Below are 26647 nucleotides of genomic sequence, written 5' to 3'. Positions count from 1 at the left end.
TTAACATTATCAGTTAATATGTATTACTCTGATACTTTTTAACCATGGAATTATTTCAAATAGTACAGTTTCTAGTTAAGCAGGAGTGTTTCCAGGAACATATTCTGTCCAGGTATTTTAGTGAACCCAGTACAGTGGGTTTTGTTAATTTCTATTCTACATTTTTCCCAGCTGTCATTTTTTGCCTGAGTTAGATCCTGTGATACGTGACAGCAGACGAGTACAACTTGTGGTAAGAACTTATTTCCTTGTGGGATTTTGCAGAATTCAGCTATGCCTTGATGGTGCTTTCAAATGCATACTTGGTCTAAAAACAACCAGGAGATTTTTTTTTTTGACTGAGTATAATTCTTTAATGTTCTTTCTATTTGGCAATCAAATCACCCATTGATGGAGATCAGAAGAAAATGTTTGGGCACAAGAACCCATGTGTGTATATAGGGTTCTAGTTTCATAATCTGATACTGGTTTTGTTTTTAAGACGTCAAATCTACTGTGTGTTTTTTAAAGCTTCTAAATCAACCTTTTAAAAAGTGTTTAAAAAAAACTGAGCATGGTTCAGAGTCAACTGCATTATTGACTGAAAACATGTTCTTGTCAATCAGACAAGTTTAAATGTTATTAAATTCTGTAAGTCACATATCTAAATCACTCTAATATGCCCACAGTGTCATTTATCAAAAGACAGTAAGTGGGACTTCTATCTTAATATGGTGACATTATTAGAAACAGTGTATAAAACCAGATTATTCCTACAATTTATTTTCTATATTTTTTACATCATAAAATGCCCTCTACTCTTATCATGATTCATTCTTTTCTTTGCAGTATTTAAAAAAAAATATTTTCTGAAATGGGTAGTTCTATAGGTTGGCAGCACAGGGAATATGAGCAATTTAACAGACTGAAGATTTACAAAATTAAAAGACTCAGTGTCAGAAATACCAAAAGTTCCTCTGATAGTGAGCAGTGTTTGGATACCTACAGGCCAATTTATACTGTGTGTAGATATATATACACACACTTAACATTTTATTGCCAAATTATCAATATTTTTGTTGATATAATTATGTAGGCGTTTAAAAAAGAAGCAAAAACTTACAAACTATACAGAATTAGTGTCTTATAACACAGAGTGTTGCATAAAAGTATTTCTTGGATTATGTGCCATATGCCTAATTCTGTACTCTGAGCAATCTTGGCCCTTTCCAACCTCTGTCTTTCTAAGCTTCACCAGCTATGCAATATGCATGTTTTGGAAACACACACCCTCTTCTAAAATTCCCTCTTGAAAAAATGCTTTTAAGACTTATATTACTATTTTCTTTAAAGCAGATTTTGTCAAAGATTTTTGTCTGGTGTGAGGTGCATCCAGATCTTATGTTTGTGTTAAAATTTACTGGCTGAAATCATTAACCAGGTGACCATTGTGATGGGTTTTGGTTGCAGCAGCACTAATAGTCGTTTGTTAGGCAAAGTCTAAAACAGTAATCGCTCTAATTTGAGCAAATCATAATCTAATAATGTTATCTAAATTACACATTATGTAATTTTCAGTAAGCATATGTGCACATAGGTAGATTGTATCTTATTTACAGTAGGCAGTTCTGTCCACAGAATACTGCTATAATCCTACAACAGTATTATGTGGTATGCCCACATAACTGGCAATGTTATGGGATTGTCACAGCCTGTGCCACATAATTACACAGCTGTTCCACATGAATGAAAGACAGAGAAAAATGCAAGACAAGAAAAAAAAAAAAAGGAATAAAATTATAAAATGTATTTATAATACAGAAAACAGCACTATATAGGCCATGAAATAATGATGTAGTTAGTACACACAGATGGCTGGAAAATCATGGTTTTAAAATTTATATAGGTTCTCTTAACTTTTAAAGGTTGAAATATGAATGTGAACAACGTGAACATGCTTCTAATGCTTTTGCACAGTAATTCCGTTAAGAGCTCTGAAATCATGACAAAAATGAAGTTAACACTTAGCTGGAATCATTATCAAAAAGTTGAAAAAATTCTGGTAAACTGAAAGAAAGAGGAAAACATACATTTAAGTAAAAAAAAAAAAAAAAATAGAAGAGGAAAGCCTTCCTGGACATCTCTAGTGGTTTATTCATATGCTCAGTCATAAAGCTTCCTGGTGTGTAATAGGATCCCTATTTAGTATATGTTCCATAAGCCTGCATTCTGAAGGTACTAGATTAATATAATTTTCTATCTGATATTTATGCACATTCCAAGAATTTAGGGCATTCTTTTTCATGGATACAAAATGGTATTTCAATGGTTACATAATAACAATAAAGTCTTAGCTGTTCTCATTGGGGAATAAAACATATGTGATAACCTTTAGTAAATCTAAGACCTTATGTTAATCTTGATCATTTTTATGATTTTGCTTGCTACTAGTACTACATAAGTGCTTGGGAAGCATACGGACAAACTGGGCACTTGAAATTAATATGGTTTTGTTAAATGACAAGTAGGATAGGTTTCCTGATTCATCTCTGTGTGTAGTTTAAGTTACCTACATGGTTAACCACTTCACTGTTAATCAGCATCTCCAAATCATTAAGATATAACTTGAATTTAAAAGCACTTATTACCTTGGAATGCTGCAGACTATCTTGATAATTTAACACAAGAATAGGCAAATATTCAAATGCAGAGCTGTATTCAAGGCAAAGGTTCCTCCAGACTGAAATTCATTTCCAATTAATTGGAGAAAAAAAAAGAAAAAGGTTTGTAGTAATAAAACTGACAAAAAGTCTGAAGATTTAAATATGGTGATCACTACAGATGGAAGTCCAACACTGCACTCTGTGAAAAAGTGCACCAGTATCTTAAATTTCTTCCAAATTTTTGGCTCTAAGCTATAAATGTAAAAGGGAAGGTTTTAATTAGCTTCAGAGGACTTTCAATCAGCTTTTTTACAAAGCTGAAATTAAGTTTGCTCCATTGATTAATACAACCTTAAATATTACTGTGACTGTAATTTAAAAAATACTGTAATTTAGAAAAATACTGTAATTACCAAAAAATAAAACACTTATCTTTATTTGAAAGAAAACGATGAATATTTTACGTCAGAGATACAAGCACCCATATTAAAATTTTGCATATTACACCGAATATTGTAGCCTACAAGATGATGAAGCCTCAGATTCTATGATGGTAAGAACTGGATAATAATTCCATGGAAAGGTTAGTTGTTTAAAATACTGAGGTCTCCCAGGTCTTTGGAAATTGGGACATTAGAAAACTTCTGCCATGTGTTGAAATGGGTTAGATGGAAATAAAAATGATCAATTTGATTGTTTATATCTCTCTGAGCATCACAATGATTGCCTTATTTCTCCTAAGACTAAAAGCTTTCTATTTAGAGATTTTGAACATATGGAGCTCTCACAAGCTTAAACCAACTGTAAATATTAAGGCCAAAAATATAAAGAGTTAGCAGAATGAAACTATTACTCATTTCAAAGTTTCTTGACGCTGCTACAGAATAGAAAATAAAATATTGTTGTTAACAGCCATAATACAAACTTCTACCTCTTCAAAGGAAAACTATGAAGTCGTGGTCATTAACACATGAAAGACAAGCATCAGAAAACAGAGGATAAACTTTCTGTACTGACACAGAGGGTACACAGTCACTAAGGAAGAGTGTAAAATATCTGTATCTTTGGAGTTGGTTTGAAAATGCATGAACTTTTTAATGAATTTTACATTAAACAGTGACTGTGTAGAGACAAAGAAATGAAACAGGTCTCCATTTCATCTGAGTTCTCTAAGTTAGACCCGACTACAAAGCTTGTCCACATTGGTGGAGTGCTGCTCTTGGTACAGTGAGCTGGTTTGAACAGGAAGTCTGGAGATTGTCTCCTCCAGAATAGCTTAAAACTTTATAGTAACAGCATTTTCCTGAGAAAAAGGGAGCTGCAGGCTTCAGCCCCCCAAGGAAGGAGTTGAGATGCAATCTCTCATTTCCTGATTGAGCAGTCTAACTACTATGATGTTTTGCAAAAGTTTGGTGACATTACCACTAGCATAGTCTTTCAGTTTTTTGTTGTTAGTTTGTTTTTATAAAAAACAAATGCTACTCGGTTAGACACCTAGGTTCTGAAAGGATTTAGGGCTTTTCACCCCAGATAGAGGAAGGACTTAATCTGCCTCCTGGACTCCACTTGTGAAGATCCAGAGACTAGAAAATTTAACTATGTCCTCATGTTCAGTACTTCCAGCTGATGGGCCCTGCACTGCGGATTTTGTAGATCACTCTTCTGCAGTGTCTGATTTTTCTCTGTCATTGTCACTGCCCCTCAGTACCGAGCCAACAGTAATGTTAGATGGCTGCCTTTGATGTCGAATAGCTTTTCATTTCAAGGAAAGGGAGTTCTTGTTGAGTAAATGTGAAGTAATTTCTGCAAAACTAACCATCTACCATTTACAGTGTGTGGTGTCTTCCAGGTCAGTATTTTTAAACTTTGCCCTACATATTCCCAAAACAAAGACCCATTGCTAAAAAGACATATGATTTTCATTTCTATTTTGTAATACTTATGTGCAGGTAATAGGCCTTATACCAAAACGTACTACCACTGGATGTTCGAAGTTTATAATTCATATAATACCCTTACCTAAAGTATAATTAAAATACTGTCTGATGGTTATGGATAATTAGAAAAAAACTAAAAGATTAAATTTCTTACTGGGCCCTTGACTGATTGAAGTGATACATGTCCTGGATAAAACATAAATATTACAGAAAATAATCCAATATGGCATCTCTGACATTCAACTGTAACTTAAATTATAGACTGGTCAGTAAATGATCTTAAGCTGTTTAAGGTTTCATCAGCCATCTGCGAGATTGATTTTCTTCAAAATTACTGTACTAAAATGTTTTCTTTTGTTGTTGCACTGACTCAGATCACAAACCACAATTTTAAGATCGGCTCTTATTTACAAAAATGCTTTGACATAGTGCATTTGTTCAGCCTAGGCAACAATAAAGGATTGTGGTATCATTTTGAAGAAGGTTGTTTGACAGACCCTGTTTGTTTATTTGGGGTAATGTGAGCTGTATTCAGAAAATGTTATATTTTGTTTCATGATTGTGTACATTCTCTCCCACTGCTTCCAGGCAAGCCCTGTAAGCAGAGAAGACATGGATTTAGACCTTGTTTCCATGACCAGTGGAAGTGCTTTGACTGAGAACAGAGATAAAAATATGCAGCCACACAGACACTCAGCAAGATCTGCAAGTAAGTTATGTTTTTTTTCAATATTCGTTTTAAAGATCACTTTAAAATCCTAGGTGAGACTGAGCATGCTTGGAATCCCTAATAACACATGCTACTTCTCTTTCTGTTTCCTTCATACCTAAAACCTTTTCATACATTTTCTACAGTTCTGTTTAAAACACACGTCATTAATATCTTTCTTCTTGTGATTTTAACCCACAGGAAGTTCCCTCTGACGTATGCTAGGTCTTCTGATGATCAAGTTCTTAAAAGATTTTATTTTCTCTAGATTATAAAACAGTTGTTTTTTTAATGTTCTCCTTTTTTTTTCTTTCCCCAAAGAGGTTTATAAAATACAGCTTTTGTTAACTGAATACCAGAACACATATCCTACCCAAGCCACAGATTTCTGTCATGTTGATTACCAATTACGCTGTAGTATATACATGCTACTGAACTTACTATAGCTCAGTGGCAGAGGATCCTTTTAAAGCCTTATATTTTTACCACTCTTTAATGTCATATAAATAAAAAAAAGGTTATATGTATATATATATAAAGAAAACAAACAAAAAAAATAAAACGAAACCTGTAAGTCATAAAATGGTAGCATTTTAAGTTTCATGATTTATGTTGTGTAATGTAACTGAAGAAAAGCTTAGCATATTTCTAATAATATGACATACTTTATTTTGTCAGTTGTATACAATGTCTTTTCCAAGTAAATAAAACTCCGAACTCCAAAAATGTACATTATAGTAAAAATATAAGCAGTATTAAATAACTTTTTTGACAAAATTATTGAAATTCTTAAAACTGTTTCAGTAATGATGTTTATTGAAATGCTTTGTGTCTAAATAGAAATCAGGTTATTTTGCAAATTATATGTAATTACTGGATTTGCTTTTTTGAGAATCTTTTCATATATGCTGACTGTTCACTTTAAATGTAAAACAAATTAAAAGTTAATGAAAACACGTAACAATACTTGATATCTGTATTTTTCTGACATACTTTGTAAAGGCTTTAGAATAAATATATATTTACATTATATTAGTCCACCACATGCAAAAAATAACGAGTACAATTTGTCCGTGCTTGTTCACTTGATTTACATTCCTAAAATTAGATTAAATAAAATTTATCATGCAAGTCTAAGGTAATTTTGTCCATGGAAAAAGAATATGATTCTTTCTCTAGTGCGCCGTCTTAGAAAACAATGAATTTTGCTGTTTCTCTCCATTGGTTAGTGATGAAGCCCCACTATTTAAATTAGATGAGATTCCTAACTGCTACAATCCTGAATTTAGGTGAGACAAGCCTAAGGTACTGACATCAATGGCAAAATTCTCATTATATTAATATATTCAGAATAGTATGTATGCATATCTTGAATAATCAAGTTAAATAGTGTACACTGCATTCATATTAATGTATAACTGCTGTCTAGATTGCAACCCACACTGTATCGCCATCCAGAAAAATAAATGAGAAAAAGCTTTTGACTAAGAACTTCCCTATGTTAGGAGCTCGAGAACAGTAAAGGAAAAAAGTATCATTGTATTATACCTTCAAAATAAGGGACTAGGAAAGGAGCAGGAAAGAGCGATCAACTGGCAGTCTCGTAAATGTGAGAGACAGAGAGACAGTTTACAGTGTCTGGTAAGATACTTGCATCAGTAGTCGATGAATGAAGGAAAAGGCTCAGGTCTTACAGCTTTCTATAGATGTCTCTATGTGCATCTATAAAAATATTTTCATGATGGATTTCATAAATTAAACATTGATGATACTTTAAATTGTAATGAATATTATATATAAAATCAAACATTACTATTATGTTTTTACAATTTATATGCAATATTTAAACATGTTTATTATATTAGTTGTGTTTTCTAAGGACTGTTGCTTTTCAATTATCAAAATTAAATTATTAAACCTGTGGTATTCTTAATCTGAAAACATTGGAAATTTGTCTTTATTTATAGTGTATTAATTATAAAATAACTTCATGTTGTGTTGTCTCTGAATGTTGTGTTTGCCTTCTGAAATCTTTAATGAAGAAGCCTAGAAACTATTTTAGTGTTTTAGTAGGTGTATTTCCTTTGAGTTAGCCTGTGCTTGTATTACAGAAGAGCATAGAAAATATACTGTGACCTTAGCGGTGCTGCTATTTGAATTAATTGTTAAATCAAGTCCTTGCATCATTTTTTTCAGGAGAATTCAACTTCCATGATTTGACAAGCTTTAATTAATAAAATGTTACTAAGTTCACTTTGCAACATCCATAATCCTGATTGTTGCTCAGTATTATTTTTAATTATTGGTAGGAATTCTTTGTTTAACTGTGCCATACAACTGAGAGATATTAGTATCTATCAGAGTTATTAGTTGGGAGTACCATATGTTGTTTCTCATAGATAGTTTGTAATTCAGTAATTGTATCAATAAAGTGTTGAGTTCCTCCAGACTGAAAAGTGAGGTCTAAAAATTCAGGATAAATTATTTTTAGATATATTTACTCAAAAAAAATCCTCAAATATTTATGATATCGAAATAAAATGTATTTTATGTACTGTGGGGACATGATTGTGTATCGATGGTCATGGGGTTTTTTTGAAAGACAAAACATAAAATGTTTCAGAATTATTACCCTTTAATTCAGAGGGTTTTTAGAAAGGCCCAGTCAAGATTTTCAGAAATGTTTTGGGGAACTGCCCGACTTTTATGTACTTTTTATAGATCTTATTTTCCAAGGGTAGGTTCTTAGAATTCCTAGTTAATTCAAAGTTCTTATCACCCAAATGTACTAATTTTTTTGTGAAAAACCTGAATGGGCTATATTAATCCTAAACTAACTTAATTCTGTTTCTTGACAAAACAAAATTAATTAGGGACTAAAGGAAATGCTGTGGACATAGTATATCTCAGTTTAAGGAAAGCAACCGTATACTTAAAGTATTTGATGTGGTTCCATGTTATATGTTCAAAGGGAAAATTGACTGTGGGTTAAATTCACCCTGTATTTAAAAAAAAAAAAAAAAAAAAAAAAAAAAGTATAACCTAAAGAAAAAGTAGCAGTTATTCAGTCAGACTTATTAGTTACCTGTCTAATTTAGGACCTTGCTTCTATTGATGGCCCATATGTTATGTTCTCAAGCATACTAGTTCATATTCCTTGCAGAAATAATATTTTTTTTCTTTGTACTCCCTGGTAACTAGTTCTTCTTTTCTATTTCTTGAGGTGTTTTTTGGGTGGGTTGTTTTTTGAGCATTTTTTGTCCATTCTTGTCTGACTACTGCTAAAATCTTAATCTCTGTAGTACCTTATGGCAATAGGTTGCAAAAGCATGTGTGTTAGAATGACCTTTTGCTGATTTTATTCTCTGCCTTTCAATTTCACATACACTTACTTTGATTTTGGTATTTTTTCCCTGATGTATAATTTCTCTGTAATACACATACACAAACCATGATGGTTAGTAGCTTACAGTCAGAGTTATACAAGATTCAAGTATCAGTCCTACATTCATTGGTATTTTCATTAACTTTGTAAATATTGGTGTGAATTTCTGGAGGATTTTTTGGTTTTGTTTGTTTGTTTGTTTGTTTTAGTACTTTCCTGAACACTGTTACTGTAGTAAGCATTAAGTTGCAAGATGGGCATAGAAATATTTTGCAGTAATTAAAAGTTAAGTGATTTTTCTTTTATACCTAGCTAGACATTATGATTGTTTTTTAATACTAAGGTCCAGTTTGTAAGTACGCTTTGACAATCATCAGATCCATTCTGTCTTCCTAATCTGATTCTGGCTAGCCAATGTTGGACGTTTAGATGAGTCTCCTATATATTTGCATTGTCTACGTATCATCACAATTTTGTGGTTTTCTTTTCTATGCAAATCTTAAACTTTGTTTTCATTGTACTTCTTGTCTTGTGAACTACAATCTTTTGACAAGGATTTCCGGAAGCACTAGAACTGCAAAGTGGAATGCAATAGGAGTTGTGCCTCTGACTGTTATTTAAAATATTGCCCAGAAGTTCTAATTCTTCTCTTCCCTGGATTCTAGTCTTTCAGAGAGCCTCTGTTATCAGTAAAACACCGCTTTCCAGAAAAAAAAAAAAAAAAAGACCTGAATCTTGTCATTTGTTAACCACCTCAAGTTCAAAAAGCAGCCCATAAATACTATCTCTATTATAAAACATTTATCAATTTCATTTATCATATAAATCCAAATGTCACCATTCTTTTAGTCAGTGAAATTAAATTAATGAAGTCTAACAATGCCTTGTTTACAGTAGAAAGACTTAAAACTCAAAGAAAAAGAAAAAAAGAGTAACTTTTATTTCACTTCTGTTTTTACATATTTCTCAATTCTTATTTTTCCTCTTGACGGCCCCCACCTTGTTTTTTTTGCCTTCTTTTCTTTTGATAACGAGAGTTGTTAGAAAGCCTTCAGGTTTTTTTTAAGCAGTGTGTAGTACAACTTCACTTCTTAAAAAAAAAATCCTATTTTCTCCCTTCTCCTTAACATTAGTATTGTCTATATATTCTAGTTCCATAACTCCTGTCTTTCATTTAGGATTTGTAAACTCCCTGTGTGCAGTAAACATCTCATTTTTAAGCTCTCTTTTCATGCCTTTAGTCATACTTTACCGAGGGGTTTCTGGATGTATTTTTTTTCTTTCCTTCTCTTTTTCTTTTCTTTTTTTTTTTTTTTTTTCTGCTTTTACAGTCTGAATTAGAACTTTGTCATGTTATAGAAATTAAGTAAGAAACATCTGAGAAACATGGGATCAAATATGAAGGTACTTATTTAGTAGTCTTTTCAATTTCAGAGCATTTACCTGCTTAGTAGACTTCCTAATAGATAATGGTAAAATTTATGCTTTCTCCTTAGAAATGTGTAGAAATGCTGTGAAGTTATAGAGGATATTTACAGTACAAATTACTTATTATTGTCAGCAAAATGCTGAACCCAGTTTACCTTAGAAATCACAACTGCTGTCACAGTTTTAGGAATAAAGTTCTCTTCTGTAAGCCACATCTGATTATATGACCATATATTAATTGACAAGCATTTTGTCCAATAAAATATAGTGAGATGATTCCATTCTATTAATAATTTTGTACTCAGAAAATGAAGTCATATAATGGATGAGAAAGGGTTCTACAGTTCTGAAGTAACTAAAATTTACCAGGCTTTGAAACCTAGTAGAAAATTATTAATATTGTTTTGAACATCCCTTCAACATAATACTTTTTTCCACACAGATACCTCTGCACATCTCACTAGAATATAAAATATGCCTCAGAAAAAGAGCTCTTGATCCACCATACATTAAGGCATAGCTTATATTTACACGATCAGGAAAATAGTTAGAAACTAATTAAAGCAATGTTATAGGCTGAAAGAATGCAAAATAGCCTGAGTCTGGAAACCCTTAGATGTGTTTGAATAGACTGGTACCTCGGCAAAAAGCTGTGCAGAGAGATGGGATAATTTAGCAGTGGCATAACTCTATATGAATTTGAAATTCTTCAACGACTTCCTAACAAGAGCTCACTCATCCCAAAAAATTATGGTGCAGGTAGATAAAGCTCATAATCTTAATATTATGTCACATCCAAATGTTTCATCTGATACTGATGCTTTCTTATAAACAATCAGAAAAGGCACCGTGTTAGAAATTAATAAATCAGTACGATACTCTTCATTATATTTTAAACATTCTTCAGTATGTTGAACTTTACTTGATGTCCTGTATGTGAAAATACACAGCACAATGGAATTTGCTCCTGTGCAGACTTAGATACTAAAACCTACTTTTCCATATGTGGTGCTGATAAGGATGTATTTTATCCACTTGAGAGAAAGTTTTTGTCTGCAGATTCAAGAGCCTGTGCTTTTTCCCTTTCTGTCATTAGCCTGTTAGTTGATATTAGGAATGCCGTTTTGAACCTATATACATCAGTATTCCTATCTGCAGAAATAGTAGTCATGATATATACCATCCTCATATAATGTATCTGCTGATGTAAGGATGGTAGCATCATTATGTTTAACTGTTAGGAAAGCAAAGGGGCCTCCTCCTCATTTGTGAACTGGACAAACTATTTGGAAGCTGCCATGTCAACAATGGAGTAATGTTACATATGATTATACATGGGTATATCCCTGCAAATGACAAACTAGTTACAGTATGGCGACAAAATCAAGAGGTATGTCAAATGGTGGAATGAGTAACTCACAAAATAAAGATAAATGGTGACAATGTATGTCTAACTCTTATTCTTTCAGAGTTTCTTAAATTCACTAACTGATTTTTTTCTTAACTGAGGAGATGTATTGAGTAACAATAGAAGTGCAGTAGTCCTTCAAGAAACATTATTAAAAATTCAATGAACAGTTTATAATGATGAAACTAGGAAAAATCAGATATGTACCATGAATTTCTTTCTAGTATTGATACAAATGCTCTGTTTAGAAGTGAAGTAAATCAAGATAGGTGTTACCTTTTATGCGTGCAGAGGACTATTTATCTCAGTATTATCTGCTTCAGAGGAAGTCTTATTTCAAAAATGAACATATAATTCAAAAGGTAAAAATGGATTTCTGATATGAAATCCTGGCTTAATCAAAGCCAGCAAGCCAAATTTAAGTATGATACATGCATCTAATACATGGTGAAAAAAACTTCAGATTTTTAGTTTTGTTAATTTTTTTGTTTTTCTCAGATATAATATCTGAGTATTTCCCTGTTCTTGCAGTAGGCAATCTTAATAACTTGTATTTTTCTTTTTAATGTAAGGAAACACACAAGTAGGCTTGGATTATGAGTGTAATTCCGTTGTTTTCCATGCCCAAGTGTTTTAAAAATTCAACTAGTGGTGAGTGTGATTAAGAAAATCTGGATCAGGAAAGTATTTGTGTATAATTTTGCATAATGAGAATACTCATGCATGCAAATTTCACATAGTCTGCCACATCAGAACTTTTTTCTATTTGTTAAACACAGGTGAAAGATGTCACTTTCGTAACCATTTGAAATTATTATGGAGATACATATATATCTTTCTATGTATTAGTTAACTGTTGAACAGCACATACCTAATCTTTTTGCAAGGACTACAGAATGATAATATACAAGATGCTGCTTAATCGACATTAAGGTTACATATTTAAAAAATGACTGAGATGCAGATTTTAAAAATCACTTAGAACTTGCTTTCATTAAATTTATCAGGCTATGGAGAAAAATGGTCCATTATCTCATGTACTTTTCTTATCTGTGTTTTGAATTATGAAAATAATTCAAGAACTAGGTATAACAGATACATTCAGGCATTTCTTAAATTTTAAGTGTTTAATGCTACATGCCGATGGTCTTTTAGTAGCATTTGGGGGTTCTCATGTGTGTCTGTGTGTTTTTTAAAGAGAAACCAGGTTAAAAAAAAAAAAAAAATCCTTTCAGAGACATTACTTACATGTAGCTTAGATACCCACTTGGAACCATTAGACCTACCACATTGGTTTCTGTCATATGGTATGAGTAAATGATAACAATTTTAGGTTTCTTTTGCTGTGAGGTATTTGTCAACTAGCTTCAAAAATATTTATCAAGTCAGTGCATGGAAAGACTCATTAATGGATGTTGGACTACTACAGAGTTGGTGCATTTTCCACACTTGTGTTCCATAATCCTTTCTTTTACAATGGACGATTCTTGTTTCTGCTCCTTCAACTTCTTATTCCAGCATAAGCTTCCTCTCCCATCCACTCTTTGGCTTCCTTTCCACAATGACCATCTAGTCTTGTGTTTGTTTCCACAGATCCTTGTCTGATAACCTTTTTCTTCTCTCTCTCTACTCCCCTTTATATCCAGATACTCCTTGCCAGTATTGCTCAGATTCGTCATCTTCTAGTCTCCTAGTCTCCTATTTAAGCAGATCTTGGATCCAGACTCTTGATGTACTTATTCTCTGTATCCTTTCTTATCATCACCTGTATTTTTACTTCTTTTAGTTATGTAAGTTCTGAGAGTTAAGGCCCATCTAATGCCCCTGAAACCATCTTCCTTTATCCTTGCTAAGTCCCCATCTGCCAATTCACAACTTTCTTCCCCATATTTTCTCTCTGCTCTAAGTGTCAATTTGTAAAGTCATTCTTGTCTCTTGTGCCAGGTATGTCAGGGTATTGTTTGCCAACTTAGCCTTAGTTTCTCTCACCTCGACTCCAAGTCAGTCTCATTTCTCTCACAGTTTTTAATTCTAACCCCGCGCCTCTTCTCCCAGTCTCCCTCCTGTATGAGCTTTGGTTCATACCCTCCCCATGATTGCTGTAGCCAGGCTCCATCTGCCACAGAGAGCATATAACAAGCAGGTTCTTAAGTTCCCTGACCTAGCATGATCTTCAACATTATTTTTAGGAATAGGCTTCCTTAGCTCCATGTAACATCATGGTAAAGAGCGTTTCCGTATTGGCTGATATTTAAAGGAATATAGCCAAAAAAAATCAAGAACGTCTCCTCCGATCATGTCGAAACTTCAATTTGGATATACTTAATCCAGATTTGGACAGATCCTAAAAGCAAGGCCCTGTTACTTGGCAGACTTCAAGTCCCCTCTGCAAAGGGCAACATAAATATTTCACATATTTTCTTAGAAGTGACTGACCTTTCAGAAAACCGTGGCCAAAGGCAGATGCTCAGTATGTAAAATTTCATCCTAAATTGTCAAAATTGGGGAAATAGATAAGGAGCTGAAAAACAAAATTAATATTGGGCTGTAATAACCAATGATGCCAGAAGTTCTGTTAGTAGTTAGGAAAATGTTATATTTTACAGGAACATATTTGGAGCATTATGTTTACTATGTTGTTTATTTTAAGTGCATAAAATGGCAATTAATAAATGTTTATAATTTATTCTTGTAAATGCTTAGCTGTCTGAATTCCTTATGTGACTAGGTCACATTTTGGAGTTCAGATTATTCAAGTATGTAATTGTCAGCATGATCTGGTTAGAACAGCATCAATGTTTGATAAACAAAGATATTTAAGTTAATTGTTTCTATAAAATCTTAAGATTAGTCTCTAGTCCTACCAACTTGAAGTCAATGAGATTTATTAAAAAAATATAGTCATTTGCTTCAAAAAAAAATAAAAGTGAGATTATGTTTTATCTTCAAATCTCCATATGGAAAGGAGATATATCTTTATCTGTTACATGGGATTTTGTCCAAGATGCTCCTGAGGCTTCTCAGTGCTATCCAAATATAAGTGTAAAATACAAAAATGTAATGTAAAATTGCAGTACAATATTTTTGTTTTGATGTAAACAATCAATTCAAAAACAAATTTTTGATCCAACTTCGATATAGCCATAAGTAACATTATGAGGAAATAACATTTTGGAGATTGTAGCATCTACTGTTTTCACAGACCTGCTGAACCTAGCTTTTTTCCAGAGCTTAAATTGATGTAAACGCTTTGCTGCTAAGGATTTGTTCTGGTCACTTTCATTAAAATGTTGAAGTTTTTTCTCCATGCCTTCTTATGCTGTATTTACTCTTAAGTAATACAATATGGTAAGGGCTTTGAAATAAATTATATCTCCAGACACACAATGTTAGGTGGATCGATAAATGCCCTATGACGTCTACTATACATCATAAAATTTCTATCTTAACCTGTTTAACAAAGCTTTTCTTCTTGGACACCAAGAATTTCATTCAAAGCATTTTACATATTGCATTACTTATCAAAACAGAGGGTATGTAAACCTTGACATTTGTTAAAAGACCCAGGCTTTAACCAAAGAAGACCAGAACAAATCAATAGCAGAAAACAGATTAAACAACAGAAAAGTGACTGCTTAGAAATAGAAGCATGCTGACTTAACCCAAGACAAGCTTTCAGCACATACTCAATAGAAATGGTTATTTGATATACACAGGCACCTGAAAATCTCTCAGACTATACTGGAGCTTCATATAGTCAAATATTACAATTAAATCAAAGTACAGTAAACAGCTGCTACAGCCTGTCTTCCAAAGCCTAGTTTGGAATAAAATAAATTAAATTGCTTTTCTTGGCCAAGATTTTGTTCCCATATGAATAGGTATTAGGATAACTGCATATCATGTTAAATTGTACTTAGTATACTTGTCAGGTTCTATTAACTTCTACTGCCAGTAATCGTAAAAATTATTATTATTATTATAGTTGTCAAAAATATCAGCAACTTATAGAGTAAACAAATGTAATAGTTCTAATTTATATTTAGTAAAGACACGGGCTTGAAACAATATGTATCTTTTTATTGTGGCCTTTGGGTAATGCTTACAATTATTCATAAATCACAAATACACGTGTACATACCTATGTGCGTATGTATGCATATTAATGAAATATAAGCCTTATAGATCTTTTTATAGCAAAATATGACTGTAAATGTCACCTTTATTTTACCAGTCAAAAAGTTCTGATAACAGTAATTTTATTCACTCATCGTCCTGGTTTTATTTAAAATAAGCAAACAAAAAAACACTATTGAGGTGCAAAGTAAGACTTTCAAATAAGGTACACCCTGAAGAACAGTAAAGGATCTCATGGAGTTTTTTAATATTTTAATAATACCTGAATATGTGACCTTACATTGCTTCAGGTATATGCTTGGTAGAACATTTTTAAAACTGCAAAATGTTCCCATTTTCCATCAGTCTCCCTTACCAGTCTCCCTTGTCATCCCTTACCAGACTCTTGTCTTCAATCATCGCGCCAATCTAAGCAAAATTCTAACCATTTGCTAATGGAGCTATCTTTATTGAAAATTTCAGAAGGAAAAAATTCTCTGTTTGAATACCATAGAATCAGAAAACCTGTTGTAAACACACTTATTTACAACAAAATATCTGAGTTTTAGTTTTAATTCATATGTTATTTTTACTTCTTTCGAGACTCTACCTAGATGCCTACTTTATACTTCAGTAAAAAGCTGCTCTTACTTCACCACAAGCATGTTCATACCTAGATTTTCCCTAAAATAGCGAAAGACGAGTTAAAAAATAAGTATAGAATTTTGTGGGCCCATGTCTGATAAATCAGGTAAGTCCTATATTTACAATTCATTCCATTCCTATGTTTCATTTTTATTTCTGTTTATTCTTACATTAAACTCCAGGAGAAATAACTGAAATAAAAGTCTTTCTCATGTTTGACTAATACCTTCATTCTTTGCTTTATGATACTTTTTTTTTTTTTTTTTCAGTCATAGTTAACATTTAAGCCATTACCAATCTGTAAGTGTAATGTCTGAGTATTAGGTATAATATGAATAGGAGGAAGCAAACTTCACTATGTTTATATGCTGGTCTAATATCTGTGTTTGAGAATTCTTCTTCGGGGAATAGTGCTGTTCTGTCTTCCATCACTCCAGTTAGACCAATAACTGGAAGAGCAGAGCTGATAATAATACCCATCTCTTGCAACTAGTTAGTAGATATCAAAAGTGCTTTATCAGAAGGGCAAGAATAATTATGCCCATTTCAAAGATGGGAAAAACAATGGGAGTGATTTGCAATGATTTACAACAAATCTGTCTTGTAAATATTTCATTCTAAATCAGTTGATCATTCCCTACAATGATTTTATTTCATTTGACAGTGCTTAGAACTGTGTGAAGTATGGAAAGAAAGAACGCAGACTTGTCTTTGCTTTTTTTTCAGTTTGTGTAGGTCATTACTGTAAAGTTTAAAGCAAACCCTAGGAAATCTAACCATATACTCGAGGCTGAAGAGAGCTGTGACTGTCAGACTTTGGGAGGGCCTCTGATTTGTTAAACCTGCATGAAAAGAGTCTCTACACCCTCAGAGTGTGTGGGATTTTGTGAAAATACTTTCAGGTTATTCTGGTCTGTTACTGAGGGTCTACAAATCCTGAACTATGACTCTCAGATATCTACAATATTGTTTTGTCAGACAGCTTGCATGCACTCAAGATTAATAAGTTATTATATTTTACTCACAAAATATTTGACTACACTACCATTTAAACAACATATGAGTCAATTACAATTAAAAATAAATAAATAATTCCATGAACATTTTACTCTGGAGTTTAGACATGCACAATTCATGCTGTGACAGATACATCTGCTATTCTGGCAAAATAAAACGGTATAGTAATAAGTTGTGAAGACTTTTCACAAGTTTCTTGTAGCAAATTACGGCAAGTCTTAGGTTTTTGGTGTTTTGGTTGGTTGTTTTTTTAATGGAATACTAATGTACATTTCATAATGTACATTCCAATTAATTAACACGTATTTATAAATTGAAAGACATAAAACCTGTATTTGCAGATTTCTGAAGTCCATAATGAAAATATTATTTAGCAGTACAGACAGGTTCATAAACTGTTGTTTGTGTGAGGTTATTAGTGCAGAGATAATCTAGATTAGGCAATTTGTTCTGGCATTTGTATTTATTCTGTTTTTAAAATAATGTAAAAAAAAATTGTTTTGTCAAAATTGGGAATAAATAACTCGTATGTCTAGTTTACCTTTATCATTGATGAAACCTTGGAGATGAGTGCATAGGAAAGTCAGTCTCAGGCATAAATTGGCCCCAAACTTCTTTTCCAGTCTAAAAATGAAACAGCTATTTGCCCTGTTTTTCTTTAACAAAGAACATATTCCCATCTTAATTCTTTTTGTTGTTTAACAATGTCTGCAAATTCAGAAAGCATCTCTTTAAATTACAGAAGGGATGCAATTTTTTGCTGTAAAGCAAAAACATTAGTATTTTAAAATTTATCAGGTAGACCTACAGTAAGTTGTATATTTTAAGGAAAAAAAGAATTACATCTGTAGATCCATAAGAAAGTAAATTCAGATCATGTTAAAAATACTTGAAAGCCCTTGATGACAAAAAGAGTGAAATCGTTTCTAAGATACGTTAGCAATAATTTAAAACTTCATTAAAAAAGGGAACTGTGGGCTGAGAAAAGCTCCTGACATTTAGCTCTAAGAGACTACAGAAAAGGATCCATGAGAAAACAAATAAGTTCCTATTATTTGAAATTCATAGCTATGTTGTATATAATAGTAGGTAGAATTCTATTCAGTCGTATGATTTGTGCTTTGCTTTCATTTTTGGAGACTTTTTATTGTGAGAAATGTACCCGTGATATTGAAAAGTACAAAAATATCAAAAATACTTACTACAAATATGTAGTTAGCAAACTTTCCCTTTGATAAGTAGCAAAAATATATTTGTAAATTTTTTATTTGACAAGCTAACATAGCATGCTATTTTTATATATGTATAAAACTGCTGTATCGTGAACATCATATCATTCTCTTGCAAAGTTTGAGTTACCTTCCACAGATGCTTTCTTCCTTACAGATGTCTAAGAAAGATATTTTCGGTATGTGAAGTGTTGGTTTGTGTAAAATAAATATCCTACCTTTAGTCAGGTGTACTGCTCATTTTATTTAAATAATTGTCTTAAATATTTTGTAATATTGTCTATATTACTCAAGCGTCATATGCATGACAATGAAAGTGATTATTTCACGTATTTCTATGTATGCTTAAACTTGTGGCACCATTCAGCATCAAAGTTTAAGTATTCTTGGGCACTGAAAAAAAAGAAATATCTCTTTTATTTTGTCTAATACGGTACAACAATAGCTTGTTTATTAGATGTATCTTCTCAACTAATTCTCCATCCACTTGAAGGGTAAATTACATTACTAGCTTCTCTGTTAAAAGTATTGCTTATCCCCGTATGTGTTTAAAATATGCTCAAAGTGGACAGAGTGGCACTTTTAAAAATAGTACAGTTTTCTGTAGTAATTTTACTGTCTATGTTGACATGGAGTTTGTTTTTTAAAAAGTACTGCCCTGTGAAAATGCTTGTATTACTTTTAAAACAGTGAGTAATACATAATCATAAAAGTTGTGTGCTATCAGATTAGATATATTGAAGTATGTTATTATCTTAAAAATAATATTGTGATGCAGTGACATTTAGAGAGTTTTGTTTGATTGTTTTTTAAATTTCATATGTTTGTTTGTTGTTTAGAAAAGAATATATCTACTCCAGAAAAATCATGTTTGGGTCCATCTCATAAAGAACGGATATCATTTCGAGACCATCCAGTGCAGCTCAGCGGAGGATGGGGAGCAGGCAAAAAAAGGCAGAAGCTTAAAAATATTAGCTGAATATGGACAATAATTTAACTTGTTGATTCAATCAAATATGGAGAGCTGTTTCATTTTAAGCCTGTGAATATCAGTTTTTGGATACTCATTTATTACCAGTATGAACAGTTTCAGTTAACTACATTTGACTTACTATACCCAGTTACAGTGGTTTGTTTTTGTTTTTGTTTATTTTGGTCAAACTATTTTATACCTAGCAGTAAGTTATCAGAGTTTGTGTTTTCAACTGGTTATATGTTCATGTGGTGTAGAATGCAAAACTGATTAACCCTGCAAGTATTGTTGTACGATGAATAGGTTTAAGATGGCTTATAGGAACTGGTTGAGATGTGCAAATGTAATAATGGTTCATGCTCATGTGATGTATGTCACATATCAAAACACTGAATTCTCATTTTCTCACAAATAAAATACATGTTTTCAAACTATGTTGCGAGACATAACAGCCAGCAATGTCGTTCCTAAAGAATTCTGTTTAGAATATTTTACTGAAGGAGCAAAAATTCACAGCAATTTACAAATGAGGGGGATACATTTTTCTTTATTTTAGTGATATGAGGAGTCCTCTAGAGCTTTCATCCTAAATTGTGGTGGTAATATGATAAGGCAACCTGTTATAGTTTTAAACTTTCAAGGACTTCTAACATTTTCCTAGAAGGTTAAAGAAAAAAATATATTTACTAAGTTTTCATTTTGTTCTGGGGTAATGTAACGTTACATCTACATGGTATTGTTAAGCCAACTTTACTTGTTCCTGTAGCCAGACTCTTTCAGACTCAGGTGTAAAACTTTAGTGGTGCAAAGAGATCTAGAGACAGAGAATAAATACTATTTCAACTATTCATGGGTATACAGGACAGAAAATGTTTCTTGCTTTCAAAGCCTAACATTATTTTAATGTTTTCCACTTTGAAGACAGAAGTTGCTAACTGAATCTGGAGAAGTCTGTCTTGGGTATTTCCTCACCTGCTTTTGTACAATATTGTGAAGCCTCAACCCTCTAAAGACTGGGAGAGAGGTGGGGAGGGTAACGGGGCTTGAAACTTCAGTCAGTAAATAACATAAATTCTTATGTTGTGGCTGGTTTTAAAATGTGCTTAAATTACTATGACATTATTTTCTGAGGTGCTTTTTATGCTAACATACACATATGACTATGGATTAAAAGTAGTTATCTTCATTTTTGTAAATACTTGCATTCATTTTCAGATTAAAAAATGGCTGATCTAATGGAAAAACTACAGCAAGTAACCTTGCTTCTTTGAGTCAGTGTGCTGGTTTTATTATTACCTTACTTTTCAAAAGTCAGTGCAGCCTACTTCAGGAAAGATTTCTTTACCTTTCTGAGGAATGATGATCAGTGAAGGTTACTCGCCCTGGCTATAGAAATGTCATGATTGTCAGCAGGGTATAAGATATCATTAGATGCTTAAACTACCTAGTTAGTTTCCCAATGTATGTATTAAGTGTTAACCTGGATTTCCAAATCTGCTGTATAATTACTTTAAAATGACACCCTCAAAGACTGAAGCTTCTGTGGTTTCAGTTAAGTTTTGTAGGAAAAATGTGGTCAGTTCAAAACGTCTGCCAGTATAGGTGGCAAAGTGGTCAGAAACAGATGCATCACTGTTAGGTGTGGTAACTGGAGATCAAAATGCAAAATGGAGGAGTTCACAGTTGAACACTTCTTGCAGATTATTCCCTCTATATGTCCAGAGTGTCCATAATACACTGCACATCTCCACAGCTGTAAATAACAGATATTTGTATTTCAGATTTCATAAATCTTTCTGTATCATCTATATCTAACTCTATATCTAAAAGACCTGCTGTATAGAAGTCATCATACCTGATCTCTTTTGCTTTCCAGGTGTTTCTGAATGAGAAGTACCTCCAAGCCTAAATAAAATGTTTTGACAACATTTTTAAGGGATTTTATTGTGCAAAGAGGAAATAGTAGCTTTTTAAGATACAATTTTCTAAATTACAAATTGGAGTGACAATATTGGCCGACATCCCTTTTCAGGTTCATAATATATTTAGTCTACTCTTCTGTAAGGTGATATTGTCATGCATAGGTTAAGTAGCATAACCAAAATAAGTTATAAAGTGTACCAAAATATGTTGCTGTTTTCACTACATAATGTTGTGATGTGTAATAGGATTATGTCTTTTTATTATATCCAGTACATTTTTTACAAATTTTGTTGTTCGAAGTACAGTGTCTGGTCTAATATGGGTAAAAGTGCAAGGTGCAGTTTCTGTTCAAGCTAGCAGAAAGACCTCTATGACTTTCAGGAATATGGTGAAGCAACCCTAAATCTGGGCAAATGCCTGCTGTTCATAGTCACAACTCACAGTCAGCAGTGACACGAATGCCGCACATGGTGACATACTTACGAATTTTTCCCTATTCTGTACAGCAGAAAGCTGTTTCATATTTTATTTGTGTCTTTCTTGGGGTTTCTTTCCCTTCTGCTCTCTTTTCCTTGTAGATGTTGTTAACATGAAGGAGGAGGGACTTCATGTGAATAAGCTCTTTCAAAAAACTTCCTTGGCTATATGAAGCTTGAGTCTCTGAATTGCAGAAAAGCATTCATTCAAAATTAAGAATTAAAAAAACGAGTTGCATTTATGCATTGATCCTCTGATAGCCGTTGTTCACCAAATCGAATTTAAAAGCTTTCTGCAAGCTCTCCTGAACTGATCCCTGGAGTGTCTTTTCCTCTGCAACTTAGCTGGACAGCTGCACAGCTGTTTGAACGGTGGCGTTAGGAGCATCTTTACCTGCTGCAACAGAAAAAATGCATCCCAAAATGGGTACTCTGAATGAGAACGAGGTGTTAATGGTACTCGGATAAACCACACCGAATGACAAAACACTGTGAGGAAACGATTCTTAGTGAATAATTGGCCGATTTTCTTACTTATGTGTTAAGATGCTCCTCAACAGTAACCACGCTGACTCAAAAGATTATTGCTCAAAGAGATTTCTTGTTTTAATAGATCTGTGAATAGCAGGGAGACTATGTATCTATAGGATAGATATTGCTCTGGTGATGGGTGAGTTGGTGTCACATTTTAACTTAATAAACATTAAAATTAATTATTTTTAATCCTATTATTCAGGCATGCATTCATTAAGGAGTGTTTACGTTTTTAAAAACATGCCACAAGTGGCGTCCAAATCTGTTCTCAGACACATGGGTGCAAAACTGCTACTTGGTCTCCCACTGCAACTGTTGTACACACTGTGAGGATATACTGGATTAATATATTTTTTTTTATTTTGGTGTTGTATTATCAGATAATGCCAATGTATGTTTGTGGAGGTATAGTCTTTCCTTGATACACACTGAAGTTACCCCTATTAGCATTAATGGAAGCCAGGCTAATATCCTGGAACACTGCGATGTCTTAATATGCGCTTTTTTTAAGGAGAAAAACACATACAAAAATTAGCTGTTACCACATGGCCCCAAAAAAGGCAGGAAAGTAACTCAACCATATTATAAAAGATTGAGGAGGCTGATATCACATCTGAGATCCAAGCTGTTTGTACTTAGCTATACTAGCTGAAAAAATAACCAGCTTTGTTGCTTTGTTTATTTCTTTTTACAGTCATAAGTGAAAATCAAGTTAACTAATTACATTTTTTATAGGAGTTGTGAAAAGCATTAGCCAAGCATAGGGGTTTTGGCTAGTAGTCTGTGGAATGCAGACAAATAATCGTCACTGCTGATTTCATCATTGCATAAGGTCTTAGAGAATGGAAATTTTGGCCAACAGCGAACTACTGCAGCACTTGTAAGAGCCTTAGTAATATATATATATATGAAAGTGGGATGCCAGCTAGTCATCGATGTAGCTGTGGTTAAGCAGGAATGGAACACCTCTTTCTTCTCACACAAAGATGGAAAAATGTGCCTAGAGTAGGGAGACATAGGTATGGCCTGCAAGTAACAATATAGATCATCTAAAGCCGCTGTTGAGTCTTGTGGAGAACTGCTTCCCTGTTTTTCAAGGTAGATGGTGGACGAGCAAGTGCTGACCACATTTTCTTGGATCCATCCTCTTTATCCTGCCAAGCTGTTCTGAGGGTTTGTTAGCACTAAAATCCCTACTGGAGAGATGTTCATGAAGTTCCATGATGGTAAATGGACAGGGACTAGGTTTTCAAATAGGTCTTTAGTAGAAATTTTGTGTAACTGCTCCAGACGGGCCATCCTTACAAGGACTAAAAGCTGAAATGAATGACATTATGAGCTACACTGTTATTTGCAGACCAGATGGACAAATGGATTGTTCTTCATGAGCACAGGTGGACTTCCTCCGTTGTTTGGTGACATAGATGCTGACACAACAGGTTAACACCTAACACGGGGCATTACTTCAAGCCTGAACGCAGATAAGCACCACCAATTAGCCGAGCCACAGCCAATGTACATGACCAGTATCTTGAGGTATCTGTACAATATGGCTTTTTAGGAGATCTCGCTGTAGCTTTTTAGATACAATTCTAATAGAGGATTAAAGCCTTTATTTAAAGCCCGCTTAATTTTCTGTGCTTGTGAGCCATGCTCTGAAAAGGCTAACGTAAAAAAATAAAACAATCTTTGTTTTCCTGCTACGTTCCAGACATTAGAGAATTGTCCCTCCAAAACTGTATGTTCTCTGCCATCATGGCCAGGTGTAGGAGATTCAGGAGGTTATTCATTGCAAGAACACAAGTCAGCCCTAAGCTTGGCTCTATTTTGCCTAGTCTGTTGCCATTCACGCGATTTAATTCAGTTCTCCAGCAATTTTCCTTTAAACGACGATTCCCTTAATGTGAGAAAAGAAGGCGTGACGCCGGTAAAAAACAAACAGACAAACAAACAAACAAAAAAACAAACACAAAAAAAACCCCAACACGGCTAAGGGGGCGATAGCAGAGAAGAAAGGAATACATCGACCACGCAGTCTCGATAAGTGCTTATTTCTGGTGGCTTTTTCTCTTCCGTCGCAGTTCATTCTTAATTTACGGCTTCTGTGAAAAGGACGGCATGGCCAGGGGGGGCTCTTGGTGCCGCCGCCACCGGTGTCAGCCCCGGAGGAGCGCGGGGGAAATCGTTGCCCACGTTCGTTTCCCATTTTTTACGAGCAACAGCATCATTCTTCATTGTGGGTTCAGCCCCATTGCTTTCTCTGACAATTTTGCCTGGGAAAAAAAAAAAAAAAACAAAAAGAAAAAAAAAAAAAAGAAAAAAACCCCAGCATTTTATGCGGGGCTTCGTTGCCTTCGGGCAATATGCAGTTTGGCTGTGTGCTGGGTTAAACTCAGATCCTCGCCCAGGGCAGTACGGGAAGGACTTTGGAGGGATGCTCTGGCTGTGTTGGCAAATGGTCCAGGGGGCGACCTTCTTGCTCTTCGCGGCAGGGGGAGCCGAGTTAAGGCTTCACGCTTTCACCACCTCCGCTTTACCTGATTACTTGAAAACGCCCTTCTTGCACAAATGCAGACACAAATAAGAGACTTTCCTGCTGGGTCATGTTCCTTCCCCACCGCCCATCGTTGCCTGATATCCTCTAGAAACAGCCGCCACAAACGAGGTAGAGAAAGGTCTCTCGCGGTGACATATACCAGGTATGAGTTTTGTCAAGAAAAGTGAAATATTCCGAGGCAATTTGTAATACAGTAGATTAATTTTAATTGCCCAGGGCAGAAACAAAAAGAAGGCTGTGTCTAACCATAGGCCGGGGACTGACTTTATTTGCCAATATCAATATTTGTGTGGAAAGCTTAAAATATGTTGTTTTTCCAAGAGTTGAAGCTTTAAAAGGAGAGGAGGAGGAGGAGGCCTGTGGATGAAATATTAGCAGCATATCGGTTAACCACTAAGTCCTTTTTTGTGTTCATCTAGCCGTTTCTGGCAAGAAGGGCAACGAGTATAAAGACTCAGGGATAGATGCTCCTTAATGCACGGTAGCGTTTCAAAAGATACAGGCAGCTCTCAGCAAAGGACAAAATAAGGCTGAGACTGTACAGAGCCAGATGCTGCAAGACGGAATAAAATCGTTCTGTGGCTTTCAAGATCGCTGAATTACACATTTTTTATCGGATCTAGCACACATCTTATGGGGAGGTGGGAAGGCAACGGTTCTTTCAAACGAGCTAACCTTGAAAACCAGCAGTCCCTGTCAAAGCAGCTCAATGCATCCGTTTGTTAGAGCCTCCAACTTGGAACAGGGGTCTATTTTTTAGCCCATGTCCCTTCTGTCTCACACCTTCCTTTAGATTCGTGCTTAGAAACCAGAATGTCGACCCATATTTCATGCCCTCGAAGAAATCAATTCATCTGAGATGACAAGGCAGCCCCCCACACACTCTCCAGGCCCCTCGATACATTCAGAGCCTCGGGGTCTCTCCGGTAATGTAGCCCCGTATATTTTCGGAATTGTCCCAATATTAATCAAACTGCCAACAAGGAAGACCGCGTAACTTGCAAAGGAAGGATTTGCTTTTAGTTTGCTCGTTTGCAGACTTGCGCTAATGTTCGGAGCTCTGCGGTCAGCGTTCACTCGGTTCGCGATGGGAGAGCGAGAAGGGGGTTAAAAAAAAAGATAAAAAAGGCTTTATTTAGTTAGACTTCTACACATAAAAACTCTTGATCAGATTCTTTGGGGAGCGCCCCTTCCTCGGAAATAAATTCCTGGGGAGGCGGGGAGAAGCAAATATTCACCCGTAACATTCTGCATAACCTACTAGTGAGGCTTTTTCGCGTTTGGATTTTTCTCCTAAGGCGTCTGTTTCTTTGACGTGAAGAATGGTGTTTGTATTTTGCCTTGCGTGTATCTCTATAATTTGTTGGGAAGGATGGCGAAGCGGACCGGAGCAGGATTTAGATTTCAAAGAGCAGATCCAGCTGCTGGAGCACCAGCCCGGCTCGGCCGATTCAGCCGGCAGGTTTGTCCCCACGTCGAGGCGACAAACGCCTCTCCAGGACCCGGCTGCAGGCAGAGAAAGGCTGTGCCAGTCTTTCCCATGATCCCGAGTGGAAAGCCGAATCCTGTTCCTATTCGAAGTGCAGAGAAAAAAAAAATCCGAAAACCATATTTAGGAGCAGATCTCTTTTTCCTGATAGTGCCAAACTGCATGGGGTTTTGAGTCCC

General features: G+C 34.5%; 1 protein-coding gene across 1 annotated transcript in view; it reads left to right on the top strand.

Moving 5' to 3' along the window:
- The window catches only part of LRRIQ1 (leucine rich repeats and IQ motif containing 1), a gene marked incomplete at both ends in the record, with an annotated part of 106793 nt that extends 87298 nt beyond the window's left edge, over positions 1-19495 (top strand). Inside the window, 3 exons of the mRNA XM_080342573.1 lie at positions 172-232; positions 5168-5288; positions 19356-19495. Of these exons, the coding sequence (XP_080198699.1) occupies positions 172-232; positions 5168-5288; positions 19356-19495 (322 nt within the window). The remainder of the gene's footprint in view (positions 1-171; positions 233-5167; positions 5289-19355) is intronic.
- Between the last annotated feature and the right edge of the window lie 7152 nt (positions 19496-26647).

Source organism: Nesoenas mayeri (genome assembly GCF_963082525.1).
Source record: "Nesoenas mayeri genome assembly, chromosome: 1".
NCBI lineage: Eukaryota > Metazoa > Chordata > Aves > Columbiformes > Columbidae > Nesoenas > Nesoenas mayeri.
Note: the sequence above shows the minus strand (reverse complement) of the source record. Positions and strands in the feature narration are given on the sequence as shown.